Source organism: Gordionus sp. m RMFG-2023, chromosome 4 (assembly GCF_954871325.1).
Source record: "Gordionus sp. m RMFG-2023 chromosome 4, tfGorSpeb1-WG-v2, whole genome shotgun sequence".
NCBI lineage: Eukaryota > Metazoa > Nematomorpha > Gordioida > Chordodea > Parachordodidae > Gordionus > Gordionus sp. m RMFG-2023.
The window spans coordinates 9,784,676-9,810,524 of NC_088778.1; the positions used below are offsets into that span (position 1 = coordinate 9,784,676).

Genomic DNA, 25,849 nt, shown 5'->3' on the forward strand with positions numbered 1-25,849 from the left:
CTTTTATTCATACATACATTGATAATGAAGGAATTCGCTTTGCATTTTTGGGTATAGTTTTCTTTTAAATAATAATAAAATGATTACAACAATATTATTTATGCTATTTTATTTTATATTTATCTAACTTACTAAATATAGGGTGAAAAAAATGACGGGTTTGATGTTCTTTATCAAAATTACAAAACTAATATTCAGACCTCAAAAGAATTATCTCATCTATTTGAAGAAAGGCTTGTAGAATTTTTAATATTAAAAAAACTAATTTTTTTTAATAGGTGTGTTTTAGAAGAATATTGCTATAAATCTTTTTTAAAACTTGCAAAAACAACCTCAGGGCATTATCTTAATAATTCTTACAGGTAGATCAAATATCTATTAATTTATCCTACTTCCTATTAAGTTAATGAATTTTTATAATTTTACATTATTCTCCATTAAATCAACAATTATGTCTAAATGAAAATATTTTTTTAGTTTGAAATATCAAAAAAAAAGGCATCTTGGCCATATGCTCAATTTAATTATAATATATCTGCAATTCATTTTGTTTACAATATTAAAATTTAGTATAAGAAGATAAAATTGGCAATTTCTTTAAGTAGCAACTGTTTTAAATAAACTTAATTTAAATTTATAATTTTAGGCCCAAAAAATAATTTTCAAAAACCCAACCCAGACCCACTTGAAAATTTGATATTAGGCCATGCCTGGGCCATGGGCTGGTCTGACCCATAAAAGGTCTCTAATTTAGATATAATATAATTTTGTTTTAAATTTTACCAATTAAACTTAAAATTAACTTTGCTTATTTGATTAATATTTTATTATTAACAATTGATTTAAGGAGAGTATTGAACCTTTTTGATGTATAGGTTTGGTTCAGGTTCCAGAATTTTTTTATAAAAGTTTAAATTTGGTTCAGGCTAAAGAATTTATAAAGATTTAGGTTCGGTTTAGGTTCTAAAACCTTTATATAAAGGTTCATAGAGGTTAATTAATTATTTATGCTAGATACCAATATATTAAATTTTATGAATAATTTAATCTCATTTTGTGATAAATATATAGGAATAAGAAAAATAAAACATTCTTTAGGCTAACCTAAAATTTTATTTACAATTTTTATTTGGATATAAAATTATCATCTAATATATATATTTGTCCAATCTTGTTTGATGATAGAATATATTTTAATCATAAAAATGTTCATTCAATCTAAACCTATATAGCTGCAACAGACATGTCATGTTAAGAGATGGACTTTGAGTTTTTAAATTTTCTTCCATATCATTATGCAAAAAATCAATGTTTTTATTCTATTTGATGCAGTTAAAAAAATTTTTATATTGTTTGGCATATTTTGATTTTTGTTATTTTCCTTTTTAATAAAAATTTAAAATCATCTTCATGGTCAGGATAATTATCTTGACTTGACCTAGTGGTAGGGAGTGAATTATATATCATACCATCACTGTGTCTTAATTACATATCAAGTTTGTATAAAATGTTTTCTAGCCCTGTTATTTTGTCATCTTACGATAATATATAATATCAAGGATCAAGATATAGATTAGATACACACAAATGCATCTTTATTTTAGTTTTTTTCTCTAATGTTTTTATGGAAGAAATTATAAAATCGACAAAGGCATTATTCAGTTTCTTTATTCCATTTGTGCATTTTACGATAGATAAATAGAAACCACCTTATATGCATCTTTTTTTAAAAAATGATTGCAATACTTTTTATTTTATAATGCTAAATTATCAACAATATAATGTATAGTAAATAATATTTAAAAAATTTACCCCATACATAATTAATATATAATAATTTAATAAAATATATTTTTATAAAATAATGCCTAGAGGTTAATATGCTTAAGACTAAGAGATAGGATGATAGAAAAGAATTATATAATTTTTTAAATTACATTAATTAATAATTATAAAATAACTTTATATTAACTTATTTACACTGGTTTATATAGTTCATAAAGGTTTTTAAAGGTTCAGTTCAGGTTCATTAAAAATATCAAATTATATAGGTTCAGTTTGACTCTGGATTTAATCCTTAGAAAAAAAAGGTTAATTGAAAGATATTTTTCATAATATATTTTAACCATAAAAAATTAACTTATTATAAATTTTCTAGTTCTTTTAGTCCCATTTGGCATATTCTTCAAGAATCTATGGAAAAAATTTCCAATATGAATTTGGTTTTTTTACATTCATTACAAGAAGCTGTAAAAGATATTCATAAATACACAGATGAGCAAAACAAACAATACAAATATGTATGTCCCAATATATTTTTTTAGAAGTTTAAAAAATATATATTAGGTCAAAGATGAAGAATCGTCAACCTCTAAATCAATTGAAGCATTTGTCACTGTTAAAAACAATGTCATTAAGGTATTTATTTATCAAACATTGTTCTTATTATTATGTAAATATATATATGGACTTATCTAATAAAAAAATCTATTTATTTATCGTCACAAATCATGTTCTGAGGCATTTCTTGAAAATTAGTGATTCAAATTGTACCGAATATTATGGGTTTAATTTTTTTTGCATGCAAACTTCAGATAGCCAAATACATTAGTTAAAATGTTATCTTTAAAAATTATATATGAAGCATATAACATTTATTTTATTATTTAAGTTATATTTAAAGCCAGATATATATATAGTATATTATAACAAATATGAGTATTTATTAAATAATTAACTTTAATATAAATAATAATAAATTATTTTTCCAAAAGAAATACTATTAACTAGGATTAGGTAATAAAAATCAATTAGATTAAAAATTTAAATCACCCCAATTCTTACAGTGGTTTAAATCAATGTTTTTAATATAATTTTATTTGTTAAATTTGATCAAAATACTTTATAGAATGAAAGACAAAGATTTAGATTATTCCAAAATTAAATTTTTTTAAATCTAAAATACCAAATTGTTTTGATTTTCATTATTACAATTTTTGACATAATGTTAGTGCGTTTTTTTAAATCTAAGTTTAAATTAGAAGACCTGAACTAGTATTAAACTTCACATTTCATTTTTTTTATTTTAATGTAATTCTCTGTTTTCTTTAATTGAAAAAATAATCATTTAAATAAAATTAAAAAATAACAATCATAGGCATTATCCATGACCTCGGTATTGATATTTCATTTAATTTTTTAAAAGAAAACTAATTTTCCCAGTTTCCTAAGTTTGGAATGCACTTCAAATGATAAAAATTCTCTTTCTACCTCTTGATGTAAATAAATGTTTTATCATAATTTTATCCTAAATTATATGATCTTGATAAGCACTATTCAATTTTTTTAAATTTTATTTTATTGTAGAACATGATTTTATTGAACAGGTCAGATGGGGCTTAGGATTTTACCATGATAGCTAAGAAATTGGTATTGAAATGTAAAATTAACTATATCCATTGTTTAGTCTTGTTGGCTTTTGAGTAGAAAAATATTTCTTTAGAAGATTGGATAAGAAAATTTGATATTCATATATAACGAAAAATGAGTTACGAATTATAAAACTAACAAAAAGCTCTATAAAAACTGACAAAATTAAGAAGAAACTACCCAAAAATTAAGAAGACTACAATTAATATTATTGATAAGATTTACGATTAAATTTCAAAATAAACAATATAAAGATGAACTTAGATAAAAAAAAACTAATTCTTAATAATGAGGGATTTTCAATAATATTTAAAAAAAAATTATTATAAATTCACAAAAATAAAATAATTATTCAAAATTTTATCAAAATTTTCCCAAAATCGAATAATGATTTTTTATAAAAAAAACGAGAAAAAATTTTTATCAAAAATTGATTGATATTCTATAAATCTATATATTTATCGATATAAAAATAAGACAACGATGACAATATACTTTAAGGATGATGGGTTAACAAATACGATTATAAACTAATCTATATATAATATAATCCTTTTTATCAATTTTGTCAAATAACCATATAAATATAAAATTTATTAAGTTGCTTATTTGATTTGTGTAATAACAAAGTATATTTAGTTCATATTTGTAGTATTTTCTACAGATATTTTTGTATTACCGTTAACATATATTAGTAGTAGCCAAATAATATATTTCTTTAATTGTATTTTATCATACAATCCCATTATTTTTGTGTATACAAATTCACAAGATAATGCCAAAATAATAAAATAAACAATTTAATACATAACAATTACTTTAGCAATTTTAAATTGGGCTGATGCATCACCCAGTTTAGAAATAACATTAGTTAAAATTAAAAAATAAAAATACCACCATTTTTATTGGTAAAAAAAAATTGCTTTTTAAATTTGGTTTAATAGTTTTATATTTTCACATTATAAAGTATAGAATCATTTTCGTTCCCACTAACTATTATCGACGTTAGATTTATTTTGAAAACAAATAGAGATCATAGAATTTTTGTCTTATTTGACAAAATATCAAATTAGCTATAGCTTATCAATATATATTTAATATTTTTCAATCAATCATTTCTTTTCTAATTTAAATACTTAAATTAAAATTATTGCTAACCCTCTATTGACGCCATACAATTGAAATATTTTTAAGATTGTCTTGTATCAAATATATCTTTAAGGGAAAGTTAAAATTGAGAACACTTCTGTATGCTTATTTGACCACCGTCAAATAGCTAAATATAAATCTAAAATGGTGACTGATGTTTATAGTGAAAATATCAAAAGCTTCAAGCCGGTTTATATATCTGTTTAAAGGTTCGTTTGGTAAAATATTTGTTTGTTTAGGTTTGGTTTGGTTTAATTTTAGAAAATAGTAACTGTTCTGGTTCGGTTTGGATCCCTGTGAAATACACATCTTCTGGTTATTTTTTTTATTAGCTAGATATAATTTATTCCACGTAACAGAGATCAATAGAAAAAATATCTAGGGATGATAGCCAATCTAAATCACTTGATTAAATTTGTTGAAACATTTTGAGATATAAATAGGGTGCCATTCATTGTAGAATCAAGGAAAGAAAATCATTTGGGCGTGAACTCACTTCAGGTAGGACAATATTATTTTCTAAAGGGTATGTATCTCGGCAGAATACAAAATAGTATTTTGTAAAACACTCAATTTAGTGTTTTGGTTCGAAATGCAGAGAAATCTCGAGGTGATATAATACAATTTATTATAGGATATTCATACCAAGAGGTGGCCACCTTTGAGTGTTTATTATAAATGAGGGTCATCTTGCTATCTTAAAATAAAATCTTGTTTAGGTTTAATTGGAATGGATCTTTTATATATATTTTTTTTAAAAATATATCTTTTACCACGGAAATCCGATTATTTTTGTTTTGAACTATAAAATAAAGTGCTGCTAAGACATAGCCTACTAAATTCAAATCGTAAAAATATTTTTTATTTTCAAGATTCAAGACTTGTATCATCAAAAATTTCTGGAAGCCCAAAAATCGCATCCCGAAAGCGACAACATATCCACTAAAGAAAGGGAAAAGGTCATTTTTAATTCTGTTAAATCATTTTCCCACTCTTTTATTAATTTGATAAATATTATTTAATTCATTTTTTATATATTTAATTTTAGATAGAAGCGAAAATGGATAAGCTAAGTAAATAAAAATCATTTGATTTTGTTGCACTTTATTCCCCCCCCCCTCCTTTTTTAGTGAGGGTCACCTGGTACCAAATCAGGGTTAAAACGTATCTGGTCTTTGCAATCTTGGGCTGATATTTTTATACCATTCTGGTATATGACCTTCACTATCTCCTCTCTTCCATCCTATACCGCTCTACGTTTACTTTTTTTCCCATATTATAACTAAATTTTTTTATTATTATTTTGCAGAAGAAGAATACAAAAATAGTATCAATAAATACAATGGGTCATGTGACGCCTACATTAAAAATATGCTAATATCTTGCCAAGTAATTAGAGAACTTTATGTGACATTGTTTGCAAGAAAGGAAAAAAAAATATAAGTTTTTTTTAATATTTTTAATATTATTTTATATTTAAATAGTTCTATCATAATTTCAAAAAAAAATTCTTTTCTTTCTTCAGAAATTTCAGGATTACGAAGTTTATCATCTGACGAAAATGAAATCCTTCGTTACGAATTACGCCGATATTCTCTTCAACACGTCCGCCTCTATGTCGCAAGTTAGTTACTATTTTTTCATGAATAAATGCAAATTTAAACCGTCACCCCAAACCTGACTATCTTTATTCGCTCGGAAACTTATCTACCATCAAAAGATATTCGCAAAAACCTTTTTTTAGTGTGAACAAATCAGTACCCAACGTTTTTCGCCTTTTGATTTTAGGCCTTCAGAAATCTTATAATTTATGTGTTTCACCTTTATTTAGCTTTTCTTTTTTATTATAAATACCTCGGGAAAAGTCTGATCTATCTGACAATTTAATTAATATCCAGCTTGACCGACTGAGTCTCATACAAGACTCATCTTGTCATTACATAGAGAACTTAAATTCGTTATTTATTGCTCTTTAATCAAAAAAAATGAGATGGTGAACGATTTGAAAACGGCGCTCGACCAAACTGCAATCGAAAATATGATCGAATTATTCGTGACTAAAAAACAAACAGGCACGCAGTTACCTAGTAAAAAAAATTAATATTCTGCTTTTGATAATATTGTGCCTGCCAAACTAAAACTATTTCTCTCTCTGGCGGGTAAAGCATTTCGTAATTGAAGATTATTATTCTGAAATTTTCATTAATTTACCTCAGAACCTGCAGAGGTTAAAATTTTAATCAGATTTCAAATATTTACAAACCCAGCTTAGATTTTTTTAAAAAAATTTTAATTTACAAACCGGATCTGGCCCAGATTTGTTAAAATTATTTTTGGCTCATCCAGGATTTTAAGAATTCATTTTGTAGATAGAAAAGGAAATTGAAATAGCAGTAGATCCATTATATTATTTTCCAATTTATTAATTACGTTATTTTTAAATAAACCCACCCCGTTTTATTAAAAAAAAATACCTGCCTGGACCTTGTTTATAATTTTTAAGCTCAGATAAGTTTTTTAAATGATACCATTTTATGGGCCGGGTTCTGGGCCACTTCTGAAGGTCTCAGATATATTTTATAGAGAACCATATCAAGGTAACTATATTTTATCGAATACATTAACTGATCAGTACTTACCATATTTGTAAATTTTTCTTTTAAATCTTAATATTCAATATATACTAAGAACATTACGAACCTAGTTTGGATATAGCTAACTCAGTTATATTCAATAACAACAATGATAAAATAATATCTCCCAGCAGTAACAGCAATGCTTCTAACAATAGCAAAAATCTTCCAGCCTCCATGTCTTCCCAAACTTCCACTTCGTTCCTCAGGGAAGGTATATTTATTTTATTTTTATTCAAAAAATAGAAATATTGCTTAAGTTTTTAGGGAAACTAAATATCTTAATTTTATTGTTAATTAAATTAATTTACAGTTAAACCTCCATAAGGAGTGACCACATGAGTGATATCCGTTGATCAACACAGAGGTGGTTAATATATATCAGAGACCTGCAGGCCCGGCCCTAAACCCGGGCCGGGCCGTATTTTAAATTTTTTAAATATATCCAGGCTGGTCCGGGCCTAAGATTGTTAAACCCGGGCCGGGCCTTAATATTTTTTATAAAAATTTTTACATTATGAGTTAATGGTTATAAGATTATATTATACTATAGTTATGATTAATATAATATTGGGTGATGGTTAACACTACCTAACACCCACAGATCGATCTTATTATTAATTTCCTGCAAATTTATTCAAAGTATTAATATATTTTTTTATAATTCATATCTAAATTTTTAGAATATTTTTTACCAAAACAATCAAATAAAGGAATATCACTTCTTGAAATTTGTAATACCTTTCAAAGCGAAAAAGGAGAAATAAAATTGATTTTACTTAATATAAAGCATTTTTTAATTGAAAAATTTGTTTTACACAAGTATCATTTTATTTCTCTTTTTCTCTGTCCCAAATTTAAGCAATTACGTATGTAGTCAGGGACAGATGGCAAGATGGAAAACTATATAAAAGATTATATTAAATTACAAGAGGCTCAAGAAGTAAATGAAATACCATCGACCAGTCAAATTACGACTGTTGTTAAACAAACTGAATCGTTTTATGACAAATGGGGCGATGGTAATTCTGGTAATATGTCAATACCCGATGATGAATATTATAATTACATAAATAAAAAAATAGATGAAACATTTAAGGTGGATAATTTGTTAGAATGGTGGGCGGCTCATCAAAGCGAATTTCCAATTTTAGCAAAATTGGCAATTCCTGCTTCAAGTGCAAGCTGTGAGCGGAATTTTTCCACTACTGGGAGAATTCTTGAAGAAAGAAGAAGTAATCTTCAACCTGAAAAGGTAGATATGCTTCTCTTTCTTCGTGATAATTTGTGAATTTTTAATATCTTTCTTGAGTATAGGGTTTCGTCAATCATGCTGGTTTTTTACTTTGCAAACTGTAAAATTCTTATTGCATTTATTATATTTACCTTGAGTCATGAAAGTTTTTAATCCAACATTTTTCATTATTTTTTTTTACAATATTCTATAATACAATTATCTTCTTTTGTTAAAAATTTATATTATAAAATAAATTATATTAATATTGTGCAATTAGATTATATTTTCAAAATACTTATTATTATACATGCATTTTTTTAAATAGCGATTTATTTTTATTTTATAAATTAAATAGTAAATTAAATACAATATATTATATTCTCAAAATATTTTCAATTTTTATAAATTAAATATTAGTTTTATTTTTTTAAATGCAATATAAAATATAGTATATGCTCAAAATATTATTATCATTTTTATGAATATTAGTTTTATTTTTATAAATGCAATATAAAATATAGTATATGCTCAAAATATCCATTTTTATAAATAACAGTTTTATAATTTTTATAAATTCAATATAATATTCTCAAAATATTAGCTTTTTACATGTATTTTTTAAATAATAAGCGATAATACTCGCTGAAAAATATGGTAAAATACCTCATAGATGAATTTTTGTATATACCAGGTCGAATATAATTTTAAAAAATTCCGAGCCCTGAAATTTTTAAATCCAGGCCGGGTCGGGCCGTAAAAAATTTTTTAAAAAATATCCGGGCCGGGCCGTAAAAAATTTTTTTTTAAATATCCGGGCCGGGCCTAAAAAATTTAAAGCCGGGCCGGGCCGTGCAAATGGTACCTCTGCAGGTCTCTGATATATATAATATTTTATAAACCTTTTTTAACATTAATAAGTTGTCAGGGACGCTACCTAATTAAAGAACTCGGGATAAGCTAATAGTAATTGTCGGGAGTTTTACTAAACAAACTAATTACTTTTAAAATTCTAATCTGAATTTATACAAATTCTTGATTAATTTCAAAATGGCAGCGTCTAATTGTAATTACAGTAAGACGATGTTAATCAGCCACATATATTCGAAGACTCATTTCAATTAGACTTCATATTGTTATGTTCATTTATTTTCTATGAATCATTTCTTATCATACTTATTAAGCCAAAATTTCACCTTTTGTGTCTTTTAATATTATTGGACAATTTTTAACAAATTTTTTAAAGTCTAATTTTAATCTTTTAAAAAATCACTTTTTTTATTACGTATTAACGAATATAGGAAGAAATTGATTATCCTTTCTATCTTCACAATAATTTATTTATCTTTAATTCCTCACATTCAGGATTTTTCAGAGCCATCAAAAAAAACCACAAGAAGAAAAGGCTCGATCTAGCTAATTCCACTTTGTCTCAGTCTAATATTTCGCCCTTGAATACGTACATATCACAGATAATATATTATTTATATCAGAGCTGTACCAATTAGAGTTTTAAGTGAATTTTACTATTCTGAACCCGAACCGGAATCGTAAAAATTAACATCTTATGAGCCAGCTCAATGGGACGGCTCAAATATTTATTGTTTTCTTTCTAAAGTAAAAAATGATAGATCCTACTTATACTCTATTCAGAGAAAAAATTCATAGAACTCTATTCGGATTAAAAACTTTAAATTCATCCTGAGTTGAAAATTTTTATACCTCTATATTGACCTAGTATTGGTCTCGTCTCTGATTTATATAGTATTAGAACATACGGAAAGTCACTAAAAAGTTGCTTATAAAATATAAATCTTGCGCATGATTCTTGTATTCACTTTTTTTCTACCCATTTTATTTTAACCTTTTTTTTTCTGCCTTCTGAAAATGGTTTCATTATAAAATATTTTAATGTAAATGATAAGAATTTAATATTCCATGATTCCTACTCTAATATTTATTTTAATTTTATATCACTTTTAATATGACGATTTTTAATTAAATTCATTATCAGTAACGAGTTTCCCACGGATGGTGTCTATGGATATTCCGAATATGTAAGTTAAATTTGATTTTAAGATTATATTTTTACCAAAATTATTTTCTTTTTCCGCTATTTTATTACTCGATTATACCATAAATAGATATATAATCGTCGCTTGATAAATGCCTTGACATTTTTCTTTATTTTTTGCAAATTATTATTATATTACAATGTTCTATATAAACTATCAGAATATAAATATTAAGTTATGTGATTTATTAAAAACGGCTTTTTAAATATTTCTAAATTATCAGATATGGAACATTCAACTAAATAATTTTATAGCCTATTTACCATTAAATCTCCACTTTTCATAGGGTAAAGTTTTTAGAAATACCATATGTAATTTAATATCTAAAATCCATAATCTAAATAATTTTTAAAAAGAATTCTATTTTTTTTTATGGAATATAAATATGAAATACTATAATCCTCGGCTTACCATTTACTATATATAGAATATTACACATCCTATTATTTAACTCAATATCTCATCTTAGAAGGAATGGATATAACATTTTTTATAAAAAAATTAATTATAAAAGTAGGGTATATTGGTATTTTTTTTAAAAATTGAATCTACTCCCTATTCTTAGCCTAGTACTGGTTAATTTTACCTTATACCCTGAATTCAAAAATTAATTATAAGACACTGGTCTATCTTCTCAGGCCGGAATTAAAATAATCTACTCGGGTGTGAGTGGGTCTGCAGGTTTCTGGTATATATAATGATAATACTGAAGCGATTAAAATAATATTTTATTTTTTTGCACCCTTTATAAAAGCCGAACTCTAACACGACTCTCGTCGATAAGGAGGGTTATTCAATCAAACCGACAGAAACGACAAGTTATAAATTATATTTTAAAAAATTTTAATTGCTGCTTGTCATTTTTTTAGTCTGTGGTCGTTAAAATTTTCAAAATTTTGCATCAATCTTTAATTATATTGCCCTTTTTTTAGATAATATTTTTCTACAAATCTAAAATGATGATACAAAGACGATATTTGCATTTTATCATCTGCTTTTTACACCTGACTGTTACAAAATAATTATAAATGGGAATAAATTGTTTTTGGTTTATTTTATTACTTATTCTTTATCAGATTTTTTTCTATCATTTATTATTAGCCTCTTTACTGGGGTTTAAAAATTTAATAGTTGACATCATGGAATGGGCAATGAAGCCCCAGACTTTCTAAATTTGTAATATATATAAGATATTAAATATCTGGTTTCTTTTTTTAATTGAATTACATCACATGATCTATTTTTAAGTTCAAAAATTTAATGCAATTAATATCATTTCTTAAAAAGAATATGTTAACGTTTAATATATTTTGGAAAATTGTTTTTTTTACAACTTTACATCATGAGAAGATTTTTAAATCTGTCACAGTAAATGTGTAGAATATATCTACTTTATTATTTTTAAAAGATTAGGCATGAGCTTTTGAATTACTTTTAATTTATATTTTTTCCACAAATTTTTTATATTAATTATCAGAGTTGTTAAAGGATCTAGATACAAGTATCTAGGTCCTGTATCTAGATATAAAAATGTGGTATCTGTATCTAGATAGATTTTTGATTAAAATATCTGTATCTATATATTATTTTAGACGATGTATCTGTAACTAGATCCATTTAAAAAGTATCTTTTAACAACTCTGTTAATTATAAATGACTCGAATGTTAACAAGATTGTTTACTATTATACAAATATCATATTTTTGAAAAATAAACGCGCTCATTAGATGATTTAAACTATTAAAAAATAACCCTCATCTATTTTTAAATCAAACCTAGTTTCAAATTATTATATACCTTCTTTCAAACTATTATTATATTAATATTAAACTAATCGTGTTTCAACTATTAATTCATATTTATTTTCAGTACAAGTGCTTTAAAAGCAATTTATAATTTTCTTATTTGATAAATTTTTTAGTTCATCTAACTTGTATTAGAGCCCTCCAAGTCAGCCCGCTCTTAAAAAAATTTTTTTTAAATCGGTCTTTATATTTAAAAAAATTTTTAAAAACTAAAGAAAATGATCTTTTCTCTTGTTATATGATGATAATTGGAATTTATCTGTGATAAGGACAAAACCATTAGAGATTTTTGCTTCATTTAACTTCATAAAAATGCTTTTAATTTATATTTTTATTAATATTTTTGAACTGGCTTAACAGAATCAAATTTGCATCCTAACTGGCATCGATGAAATAACAATGTAATTTATATATTGTATATTAATAGCTTTGATGTCAATATTTTTTGATTGTAAAATAAATCATCTCGTATTTATTTTATTGATTAATAATTTATATATAAAGGGGATTTTTTTTTTAAAATAAAGATTCTAAAGCTACAATATCTTCTTCTAGCGACTCGGAAACAGACAATGGTATAGATTTATATTCAGATTTTTTTATTTAAAAATAATATAAATTTTTCATATGAAATACGGATGAGCCTCATTTCTTGGGAGTCTTTTTTGTAAGATCCGTTAATAAATTGTAATATGTAATAATTCTTGTTTTTAAAATTGAATTTTTAAATAACTTTCTCTTTCCTACTTAATTTTGAGATAATATGATTATGTAAAAAATTTAAATTACAAAATAAAAATATTTCTTTTATCGATAGCCAAAGAGAAAGAATGAATGAAAAAAAATAAATAAAGTGGGGCAAATCTTCCTAGGTATGCAATTTACGGAGATGTTAGAGTATTATTGTTATTTTAAATTGTTTTAAAAACATGATTTAAGACGAAGAAGAATCAACTAATAAAATGAGGATAGAGATAAAGCCCGTACAATACATGATGTCCAGTCAGTTATCTCTAGAGGAGCTCAAGAAATCGGTGGATAAATTGGTCATATCACCTCAATTGACGGTTGATTTATATTTTATATGTAGAGCTAGAGAGAGAGAGTAGGCCTATTCAAAAACATGCAAATCATTGTTAAATAATTTATTATTCATATTCCTACGAATAATGAAACATATTATTTATATTCTATTGGTATAATTACGAATAGGAAATGATATAATTCGTGTTCACAAATACGACAAATTTATTGAGTTCGGTTTTGAAAAGGCCTTAGAGATTGTAAAAGAAAGGATTTTTTTTTGAATATCGCGTGTTAAAAGGTATTTCCAAAAAAGTATATTCTGCTCAAATATAATATATTTTAAGACGCGCTTTAATTAGGATGCTGATAGAGACCAACTTATTTAAAGTCTTTTATACTTTTTCAAAAAAAATTTTTTTTAATATTGCAGGGCCAGACATACCGCTCCCGACAATCCAGAATGAAAAACAAGTTTATGAAATTATTTTGTGTTTTTATATTTATAAATCTGCTAAGTATTTACCACGCCTCCCCCATCAAAAAATTAACATAAATATACGGTGTCTGGGCCGAGATCATATTCTCTAATCTATTTCAGAGACCTTCATGGACCTTAATTTTTTGACCAAGCTCGGCCCAGGCCCGCAGTAAAAATTTTTTGGCATATGCCCGGCCCATATCTAATGTTAAAAAAATTCCCAAGTCCGGCCCAAGCCCATGATTAGTTTCAAAAAAAATTCTCAAACCCTACCCAAGCCCATATCCAAAAATTAAAATTTTTTTATTTAATAAAAATAAACAATATTTAGATATATTTAGGCAATCATTTTGTTTACAATACGAAAATTTATTATTATTAGAAGGAAGGACAATATTTTTTTAAATTAGCAACTGTTTTAAATAATCTAAATTTAATAATTTTAGGCCCAAAAGCCCATTAAAAAAATTTTTTAAATCCAGACCCGCTAGAAAATATAATATTAGGCCCATACCCGCATGCGGGCCACGGGTCGGCCCTGCATATGAAGGTCTCTGATCTATTTAGCCATAACTCGGGAAGGATCTTAGTATCTTTACCCGTTCTAACCTAAATAATAATTAAGGTCTATAAAAACTTTCTTATAATGAAAAGGAGTGAATTATTTATATACCAGCTTTGTTTTTAAATTTTAACCATACTTTAAAGATTTCCGTTAGGCAAAAACAATTACTTTAAAATTGCAGTTTGTATTAATAATAATCAGAAATTTTCACTGATGGTTAACTCTTGCAGATTATTTTATTTTATAATTTAAAATAAATTAAACATAGATGAATTAATTTTTTTTAAACTAATATAATGAAAAGGTATTTGACGAGGTGTAAAAGCGAAGATTTGGATATACAAGACCCATCTAGTTTTGTCTCCCCTTCTAAATTTGATGAAAAGTTTATATGCATACATTTATACAAAATTATATTAATTTAATATAAAAAATAAAATATGCAGACATAATATGTTATTTTTATAGCTTAATAAATGAATATATTTACAACACGTTATCTTTAAAACAGAGGATTCGGAACCATAACATAGCTTTTTTATACATATGGTTCTAGTTTTTGGTTTAATTTCCATTTGTTTCACGCAAAAATTTACCAAATCAGATATGGGAGATACGACCAACGTCCCGCGAATTCCACCATGATTCAGCGATATTTTGACGAACAAACGTTGCACGAAAATCCATCCAGTATATTTTATATTTTATTTGTTCGGTTATAATTATCTTGTCGGTCATTTTTATTATTTTATAAGTTAGACTAGTTTGATGAGAGATTACTTTTGTTATTATGGCATATGATATATTTGAATATACTTTCCATGTTTCAACTCACATGATGAAATGATTGACGCAGGCTTTTCTACCACGAGGGTGGGTTTATGACACAAGATTGTTTAGAAATGGCGGGGTTATGAAGATTCTATTGTCATTAGAACAATAGAGGATACTTAGTAACTCTGAGTTTTTATAAAGAAGGGTAGTTTAAGAAATATTAGATTTTCTGCATATAATATATTATTATATTTAAAAGGTTTAGAAATAGCTTCAAAAATGTTTTTTTTTAAATAAAGGCCTTATTTATATTATTATTATAGTTTGTTTTGTTTATCTTTTCTTTGAAAAGAATGGATTGGAGTAAATAGTGCGGCTCATGATGTTTATCTCAAATTTATTACAAAAATAATGGTATATCTATTATACGAAAATGACCATGCGATTTCTAAATTTTAAGATTAATTAAAGAGAATCCAACTTTAAGATCTGATAAACTGAACCATTACCAATTATTTCAAACTTGAGCCACAATTACTCTATAAATTGGGTACTATTGTTTAAAAATAAATTCAATTCCACGTGATGCAATTATGGAATATAATTCTCGCACGTGTGTATTATATTATTCTTTTTGTTTAATGGCCACTGATCCAGGTTTGCTTTTCCCTATTTGCCTCACCACTTAATACTTTTATTTTATGCTGTAAATTAATGTCGCATAAAGTAGGGGAAATGTGCCATGAATGGCCATGTTTTTGCTTTTTTAAAAGGCATTAATTTATGTTTAACCAAACAACTTTTATAATGTGTAGCCCTAAATATTAATCTTTAAAATAAAATTTGCAAAGCTCTATCTATAACACTTTATGAGCATGTGAAAGTTGTTTTTCTGGCCAATCAATACATAGTATGTATTGAATGGCCATGTACGATGTGTTAACTGGCCATAATATATTATTTAAGAATTTTATTATAAATATAAAATAATACAATAAGAAATACTTGTAAAAGATTTATGTTAATATTACTACATTTTTTAGTTATATAAAAAATTAATTATCCACTAATTTAATTAGTATTTAAATCTCTATTTATCACCATCTATTTAATGATAATATTATAGATTATCTTAATTATCTTTTTGCTAAAAATTCTTAAGCTTGTTCATCATTTGAAATTTCACCAAATGTTGTTTTGGACGAGCTTTTCATTTTAATATGAATATGTGAATGTGCGAATTGTGACCAATCAATACATGGCCAGACAATACTCACCTCTATTATTATTAAGTGCCTTTATATATCTATTAAATAAATAAAGCTTTTAAAGTCTAATTTTTTGTGTGAATAATGCTAAAATGCCTAAGGATAATATTTATATAAAATATTAGTAATCTAAATTAGTAAAATTTTTTACCTAACAAAAAAATGTGTGAAGTGATTTTTCCTAAATAGGTACTAAAAACAGTTTAAATAAAATATTTTTTATTGAATTGATCTATTCAATAAATGAATTTAGGTAAGGTACATATCATAAATATACACATTTTGACCCATTTTGAGTGAAATTAATCCTATAGATAAAAAGCTAGAGGGTGGTGGCCAGTCTTTACACATGGCCATTTATGGCTCATTTATCCTAACTATTAGCGATAACGCATTTACTCTTTTAAAATAAAGTTTACACCTTCTACTATTACACGTCAATCTTTCTTATATATTTTTTAATTTTTAGACGAGGACGACAATAGATCATTCAATTCTTTGGCTTCTCAACGATTGAACTTGCCACTCGGTCATATAGTAATAAATTTTTTTACTAAAATGAATACCAACTTCGATTAAGTTTATATGGATGGGGTAGGATAATAATTAATAAAATTATAAAAAATATTTTTAAATTGAAATTTTTTTTACTCCGCTATTTTTTTAAAAAAAAATCGTAAATTATCATTGGCGTTAACCAGGGAGGGGGAAATATTCCCCATTAGCATATTTACTAATTTTCATAAATATCATAATAATTTTAAACATAGAGAAAGCCACTATTGTAGTATTCTCCGAAAATATTTTTATACTTTTTAAGAACTGAATATAGAGCAATATGCTAAATTTAACTACCAAATTTAAATTAAATTGTTCATCAAAAATAATATTAACCTGGAACAAGCGTTGTTAAAAGATGCTTTTTGAGGCATCCTCTTTAAATGCTTTTTAAAATCCTTCAATTTGTGCGCGGGAAGGTAGGGTAGTGGTATGCCTATGAATAACACCTTAATTTTATGATTATCTTTAGATATAGTAAAATCACTACAAGAATACAAAAATTTTATATACTTCTCTGGAAAAATATAATTCTTTCGTTCCTTTTTTTGCGATTAGTAACTAAAAGTTTATACTGATCGCAATCGCTCTGTCAATCCCATTTTTTTCAAAAAAATTCTGGTATTTAAGCCAGTCCAATCAAAACTCCTTCATCAGTATCACTAATATTAATTATCTTAAAAGATCATTATTAATACCTTATTTTTGTCATCCATTGTGTAAAGTAAAACTTGTCTTGAATTGAAAAGAAATAAACTCCGAAATAGGATTAAATTTAAAAATCTTAATATAATAAAAATAATTTAAATGTAACTATAAATAGATATAATTACAGTGAAAAATGAATCTAGATACATATATTTTTTATACAAATATATCTATATAAGATACAATATTTTTGTATCTAAGCACTTTAAGAACTCTCAGCATGAAACATTACAATAATATAATATTTATGACAAACGATTTAAAAGGCCGCTTTAATAAATCCGATGACTTAATCTTTCTGATAAGCTTAAAAGAATATTGAACAGTATAATCGTATTATTAACAAAATTTGTTTGTGTATTTTCTGTTATATTATCGGTTTCATCCATTTCTGTTTCCTACTTTTTAAGATCAGTATTTAAGATTGGATTTTATGTTTAAATTTCAACGAATAGAAGAAATGAATATGAAATCATTAAATTAATGTATTTATTAAAATTTATTATGAAATTATAAAATTAATGTATTTATAGTAAACATTCGCTACTAGCTATTCTTGCAAAATAAAGTAAATTTATTTTTCTTCGAGAAAAATCATCAAGCTAAATAATTATAAAAAAGGCTCATTTTAATAACTAAGCTACAGAGCTCTAATTGATTTAGTCGTTAATTTCATAAGACCCATTTTTTTCTCTTTAAATTTTTTAAAATTCGTAAAATTCCCATTTTAGCATGAAAACACAGCAACCGAATCTGACTCTTCTTGTTTTGGCTCCCGATCTCATAGCCCGCTCTCTTTCGCTTCATCCTCTGCTTGGGAAGATACGAACAGCGAAATTTACGCCTCCCATAGATCAAGCGGTAAAATGAGGGTCGGATTTTGGTGTAGGGAAAAGATTTCGCGCATTAACGGGTTACAAATATCTTTTCTCTTTTAAAATATTTAATATATTATTTGCAATGAAATCTTGATCTCAACTTTACCTTTAAACCATTTTATAAAAAAAAATCCCCGTCATTAGAAAAGCCATAATTAATGGCGACATAAAACTAATCTTTCCGTCCAAACTCAAATTTGCCTTATCGGAAACGCCCATGCCGCCTCTGTGCCTAAACGTCAAATTTGTCGAAGGCTTTGATATTACTAAACAAAACGATTCTATTATCAAGTTTGTATTTTATATTAAGAAACTTTGTTAAGGCGTATTAAACAGGAAAGTCGCACAATTATATGAATTCTAAGCTTGAGATAATTAATTGCCTTTGGGATATGGAATCAATAAGGATTCAAGAACCTCTCAATTTTAAATTATTTTCTGAGGACTCTATTTTTAAATTTGAATAATTTGATTTGATCGGAAATCTATTTTAGCATGAATACCTATATAAATTTCAAACAATTTTGCCATGAAACCTTGAACTACTTTTAATTTATACTAATTTTCATATAGTATATTTTTAAATTCGAAAAATACACAAAGGTTTAGGCGAAAATTGTATAAAATTCATATTGTGGTTAGAGCCCTACAGTGTAAATTTTTTGCAGTCTGACCCGAGCCTGAATTTTAAAAATTTGGAAATTTTTACCCTGCATTTTAGATATAAATAGGAATTTCTCCATACTTCCGATTCCTTGTTCTCAAATTCTTAAGTTCTAATCTTTCAGAAATTATCTTTAAATTTGGTTCAATTTTATAAATATAAAAATGAGAAGGCTATTTAATTAGATAGATCTTAGATAAAACAAAAATTAACAAATGAAAATATTTTATAACAGATTTCTATTTTATGTTGGCCAAATATAGAAATTTTATTTTATGTGGTAGAATTTTAACCCCACCCGAACCCGAGAATAAAGTTTCTAATGTCTCGGGCTTCTGGTAGGTGTAGAACTCAGAAATTAAGGGTACTTTAAGTTCTCGAATTCATTAAAATAGTGAGATTTTAAACCCCATGGATTCCATATCCCAATACAAGATATCACTCACCTATTAAGTTTACGATTAAAGACTTATTTTTATTTTGTCTTTTTATATATCGTCGCTCATATGGAGTGATTTACAGATTACACGGCTCAAAAAACGTCGCATTTTGAAATCTTTATAACTCTAAAATGCGTTGTTAGTTTTTTTTAAGATGAAAATGTATTAAAACTTTATGTCCTCAAAATATTCTAGAAGTTCGAGGGGTTTTTATAAAAAAAAATCGGAATGCACCAAGTTTGGTTCGTGAATTTCCTAGGAAAAGATGAAATATTCGTCGAAATATTTGATTCATATTTCGAAGACCCTTCTAAATCCACTAGATTATCAAGTGTTGAATTTAAAAACTATTGTAAAAATAGGCCACTACTTTTTGGATCTTTAGGCCATAAAAGAAAATTGATGATGTGTGGCCTTTATTTGTAAGAAAGAGTCAAATTGTTGGTGGGAGGAGAGATTGTTAGGTGTTGTTAAATCTGTTCGCTAATGAAAAATTTACGCGGCTACTTTTTACCTTAAAACTTCGGTTATTATCTTAGAAAAAAAATCTTTTTGATTTTTTTTAAAATGTAATTTTTGGGGGAAACTTTTGACCAAATATATTAGAAATTTAACAATTTTATTACATTATGATTAAACGCTACATTTTTTGGAACCACCCGGTAAATTTTTTTATTGCTAAAAATTGACTTTAAAGTTTCAAAAATGTGTGAACTCATCCAGATAAAAGCAAAATTATAAATATGTCAACACCTTAAATTTTTTTATCCAAATTTGATATAAATACATATCATAGATAATGATAATATATCGATAAAGTATTACATCATACCTGTAAAATACTATTTTAAACTTTATCAGCATTATTTTAAATATGTAAAGATAAGTATAAAATGATACTATTTTTTAGGCTTCTTTAAGTTTGAAATACTACTTTAATGAGGTAAAATGCTCAAAAAAATTATGTAGAATTTATAAATCACGATCTTTTTTTTACTACAAGAATCAATATATACCACTATTACTCACTATAAGATAGGTATATATATCTTTGGTCTGGTTTAATCCACTTATGGGCCACCTTGAGGCTTGGGTGGCAGAGCCTATATCTCGCTAAAACTTTATAAACCTAGCCCGCCTCACTTAAATATTATTATTTGCTAAAAAGTTCTTCATCAAACCCCGAGGCCAACAATCTTTTGCTGAATTTCGATACTTGTGCTTTGGAGGATAGCATCAAAAGTTTTAAACCTCAGCTCATCAAACATGCATCTTGGGATAATAGGAATGGGTTGACTAGTGGTAAATTTAATGTCCTGGACGTAATTAATTATCAGGTTTTTTTTCTTTCATGTTTTAGATAATTCGACCATCTAATCTATTGCATAGAGTGAATTAAATCAATATAATTTTAAGAACTATATAAATTTGTTCGATAAAATATTTTTTTAAGCCATTTTTTGCCATATACATTACAATGCACACACAATATAAATATTAATCCGGTTCATGAAGGTTTTTCGACGGCCATTAATATTTTTAGCCAATTGAAGCGAAAATTATAATTTTCTATTATTTAGGATTTAAAGCCGTTATTTGGCAAAAGTTACGGCCAGAAATTTGCTGGACTCACATCTTAATTATATTAATATTTAAGGGAATAATATTTATGGATAACACAATATTAATAAATGCACGTTTTTAAATCTTGTTTTTTTCTTGTAATATGAATGCTATACTTTTCAAGAATAAATAATCTTAAAAATAGACATTATATAATAATTTCATATATGTGTTTTGTTTAAAAATTCACCAACCAAATATAATAATCGAGTTGGTTAAGATTTAAAAAAAAATAAAAGTTGATCAATAAGTATAAAAATGTATGAATTACTCACTATCTTTTATGCGCCATAGAGGTTAGAAATATTTATAATGTTTTTCATGACTATTTTAAAAGCTTATATTTTTGAAAATTAATTTATGTTACTATTTTGCTCACCAAATGATATGAAAGCCTTATTTTACCAAATTAAAAATGGACATTAAATATATTATTCAAAAAGGAGGGTATTTATTTTCGTTTTACAAATAAATGAAAGTTGTTATGTTAGGTTCATTTTGGATCTTTTTTAATATTTATGATCTTTTTATCGAATGGTTTCTTAAACCTTAAAGAATATAATATGACATGAGAACAGAGTTGTGCAGTACCGCGAATACTTATATCTAAGATACAAGATTCTTTTGTATCTTTTACTCTATATTTTTTTGACATTTTTAATAAGATACTTATATCTATATCTAAGAGACTTATATCTATATCTAAGATACTTTATTTTCCAAACCATCTTTCATTTTTTTAAATGTTTTTCAAGATTAGTATTGTGTGAGCCATTTATTATTATTTGTCAGGTTTTGCACTCAAAATCCCCTTTAGTTACATATAATAATAAAATATCTTTTATTTTCATACTAAAAAATTAATAAGCAAAATTTATAATTAGCCAATAAGTTTGTTTAACAAATTTTTTATAAAAACTTACATTTGCAATATAAAATAACTATTTTGATTTGATGATTATAAAATATTTGATAACTTATAATAAAAAGATATATTTGCAAATCACTACCAATCCCCAAAAAATCGTAGCCTTGATAATGTCTTTATAAAATTGTTATAAAGCAATAAATAAAGTATTTCTATTATATAGCATGCACTACAAAATAATTCACTTATTATATATCATATTAATAAATTTACATAATAAAATATTATTACCTACACTAGAAAATAATTTATGATATTTCACTCTCCAAATAAAATTGAAGTCCAGCAAGATAAAGGAAAGAAAAATGCGAAAATAAAAGAAATAATTTCATGAAAAAAGTTAATTAAATTTTTAATATTATTTTAAAATAATTTTTTTGAAACCTACCCGTGGACCCTCCACTTTTAAATAGGGTTCGGATACAGCCTAAATACGAGGGTCTGGGTTCACATCCCTGAATAAATACCTTCCAAATATATTATTAAGGAAGCTCTAAATTTAATCCTAGTACACGATCAAACTATAATTAATACCAATGACGATTTTTTTTTAATGTTTCTGAATTTAATAATACAAATAATATTGTGATAGAGGGGTTGAATTATTTGAAATTACGTTAGAAACACTTAATAATTATCCTTCTCTTAAGAATTTTTTTGAATATAATACTGCAACCACCTTGATTAAATCCAGTTGAAAGGTTATTTAGTTTTGGCAGAATTGTTAAATGCTCCAAAACGCCAAAGGCTCTGATATTTGAAAATTGATTATTTAAAAAAATGATAATTTGATTTAATAAAATATTTATATATAAAAATTTTGAATTATAATCTTTTATCTAATTATTCACTTATAATATGTTCTTCACAAATAAATTATATGAAATGTTATTATAACTATTACAATTTAATGTGTAATAAAAATTATATTGTATTTAGCATATTTTAAATTTTTAAGATAACCCGGGCCGGGCCTGAAAATTTTTTTTTAAAATTTATACAACATGAATTATTATATTCGTCAATATAATGAATATATATAGTTATGATCAATATAATGTTTGGTGAAAGTTAACACTAGCTAACACTCATAGTATCCTATTATATAATATAATTATAGTTTTCCTGCCATGGAATAAATACGCAAATAATTAAATACATTATTATATAATATATATTATATTTTTTATTAATTAAAATATCAGTTTTATTTTTTTTATAAATACAATTAATATAGTATAATCTCAAAATATTATTTACACAAATTTTTTATAGTATCAATTTGTAATATACTAAATATCTGTTTAGAATAAAAATAAATAAAATAGTGTTGTTAAACGGCTCGTTTTGAGCCGATTTTTAAAAACGGCTATCTCAGTTTTTTATCCAGAAAAATATTATGCAAGCCTGAAAATTTTGCTCATAGAAGGGGCGAAGGTCTAGACATATAGCATCGAAATTTCGAGGCTTAGTCAATATTTTTCTGGCGAAAATATTGAGTTACCCGTTTTTAAAAATCGGCTCAAAACGAGCCGTTTAACAACATTAGCTAATATGCTTGCTCATTAAATGATAATACTCGCCAAAAAATATGATAAAATACCAAATAGATGAATTTTTCGTATGTACCAGGTCAATAAAAAATTCCGAGCGAGGCCTAAAAAAATTGGGCCTAAAATTTTTAAACCCAGGCCGGGCCTTAAAAAAATTTTGAAAAAAAATCCGGGCCAGGCCGGGCGGAAATTTTTTTAATCCGTGCCGTGCCAATGGTACATCTGCAGTTCTCTGATTTAAGATGTTCATTTAGCAAAAGATTATTATATTTTTTAATCATTTACTCTACTGTTATTTGCATCAAGAATCCATATCTTAAAATTTTTGTGGACCTGCCCAATCTGCTTGAAAAAATATTTTATTTGCAACATGAAAAATTTATCAAAAAAAAATTCAAAGTTACATATTAAAAAAGAAATGAAAACTATCATATCAAATATTTTATTCTTTAATAAGAAGCATTTTTAAAAAACATATTAAATTTTAAGTCCTTCTATAAAATCAAACAACATAATAAGTGTAACACAAATTAATAATTTTTAATCAAGATCTTCTTTCTTTTTTATATTCTTATTTTTACTTTTCTAAAAAAAAATAGAAATGTCAAATCTATGATTTACCCTCATGCAACTTAGCTCCCTTAACTCTTTCTTGCACCTGGAGACACAATTTAGCTTCCAGAACTATCGAACTAAGGGTGCTTTACAGTTTAAACAAGGATTTCTTTTGTGCCGTGGACCACAATTCTGCTTCAAATAATACTAATAATTCTGATAAGTTTTACGGCAATGGCAATAACTCTAATGGGCAAATAGTTTTGAGGGATGTGGAGATTGGGGCTTATTTGTCAGTCAGCGGGGATGCCTTCAGGATTCAATCCAAACCTCATAGCCTTTGGTAAAGAAGCAAATTTCTTAAGTCTGTTTTATTTTTTACTGGGTTTCTGTCAACATTTTTTAGTTTGATTCATGTTTTAAATCCTGATATGGTTTAACAGGCCGAACTGAAACATAGGTTCTAAGATCCTACCAGAACTTATATTTTTCTGATTTAAATTGAATCCAAGTGTTTACCAAACATCTTACCCTTCATAATTTACTTAACATTAAAGGATAAGACCAGATCTGGTACAAATTATATTTTCGAATAATTTAATTAACAACCATATAAAAACTTGATTTAAAACTTTCAAATTTTCCGATTATCTCACAAGGGATCCGAAATCCAAAAAACTTTACTGGAAGCTCAAAGACTTGGCTCTCAACCTGGCGAATAACGGGACCGAAGAAAATGTTGGCTCCTTACGTGCTAAATATGAATATCATTTGTCGGACCAAAATGAGAGAGGAAAAAATGAATCGGTTAATATCGATATTAGGGACCTGAAGAAACAGATAGTCTACGCTAAATTTCATTGCAAAGGCTACCTTTTAAGTGGAGTAGAATTGGCGCCTGTTGGGATAAATGATTCGCTTTTCAAATTCTCTGTAAAACGCAGTTTTTCGTCCGGTAAAAAAAACACAAAAATAATAAGGGCCATTTATAATATAAAGTTTCCAATATAAAGCCGTTGTTTTGGACCAGTTACTCAATTCCATAGAGCTCTCAGATTATAGACTTTAAATTCGACAGATTTGTTTTGTTAAAAATAAGATAAATGATTTTTACAAAAAAATGGATAATCGATTGTTTAATATAGTTTGATTATTTATTATAATTTAAATTTTTACCAATTTTAATTCTATTATTAAAATTATGGCCTAAAAATGGGTGGGGAATAACACCTGATTTATCTGAATGTCTAATAAAATATTTTTATCTATCAACATGTTATCATTTACATCTACATTTTTTAATCTAAAAAATATATATTAGGAAAATATTTAGCAAATTGCAAATAAAGCATGTACCTTCTCAAACACTTTACCCAACTATCCCAGCTTTTGACGTTTTGAGATTATAGATATTGTCCTGCAACAATAGAAAATACACTACTTATAAAAATTTTATAAATTTGTGATATTTTGTTACAGGTTACAAAAATGTTTATTCTATATTTT

The 25,849-nt window shown here is 25.8% G+C and overlaps 1 protein-coding gene across 1 annotated transcript; it reads left to right on the top strand.

Annotated features, from left to right (window-relative positions):
* LOC135927825 (F-BAR domain only protein 2-like) lies at positions 1-25,849 on the top strand. Its single transcript, XM_065464023.1, has 26 exons — positions 1-51; positions 142-233; positions 279-362; positions 2,159-2,300; positions 2,347-2,418; positions 5,451-5,537; positions 5,627-5,651; positions 5,888-5,967; positions 6,104-6,202; positions 6,569-6,665; positions 7,267-7,425; positions 9,811-9,904; positions 10,460-10,502; positions 11,275-11,338; positions 12,853-12,900; positions 13,265-13,392; positions 13,782-13,822; positions 14,699-14,779; positions 14,999-15,084; positions 16,906-16,973; positions 18,434-18,615; positions 18,725-18,871; positions 20,853-21,021; positions 24,388-24,686; positions 25,003-25,298; positions 25,665-25,849. The coding sequence occupies exons 1-26, from the start codon at positions 25-27 to the stop codon at positions 25,688-25,690; spliced, it is 2,736 nt and encodes a 911-aa protein (XP_065320095.1). The 5' UTR covers positions 1-24; the 3' UTR covers positions 25,691-25,849.

Bases quoted from the DNA above. Each gene is read 5' to 3' on its own strand.
- LOC135927825 (XM_065464023.1), top strand. From the start codon at position 25: ATGAAGGAATTCGCTTTGCATTTTTGG. The intron at 6,203-6,568 runs GTTAGTTACTAT...AAAAAAAATGAG, and splicing joins CGTCCGCCTCTATGTCGCAA to ATGGTGAACGATTTGAAAAC. The intron at 15,085-16,905 runs GTATATTTTATA...TTTAATTTTTAG, and splicing joins GTTGCACGAAAATCCATCCA to ACGAGGACGACAATAGATCA.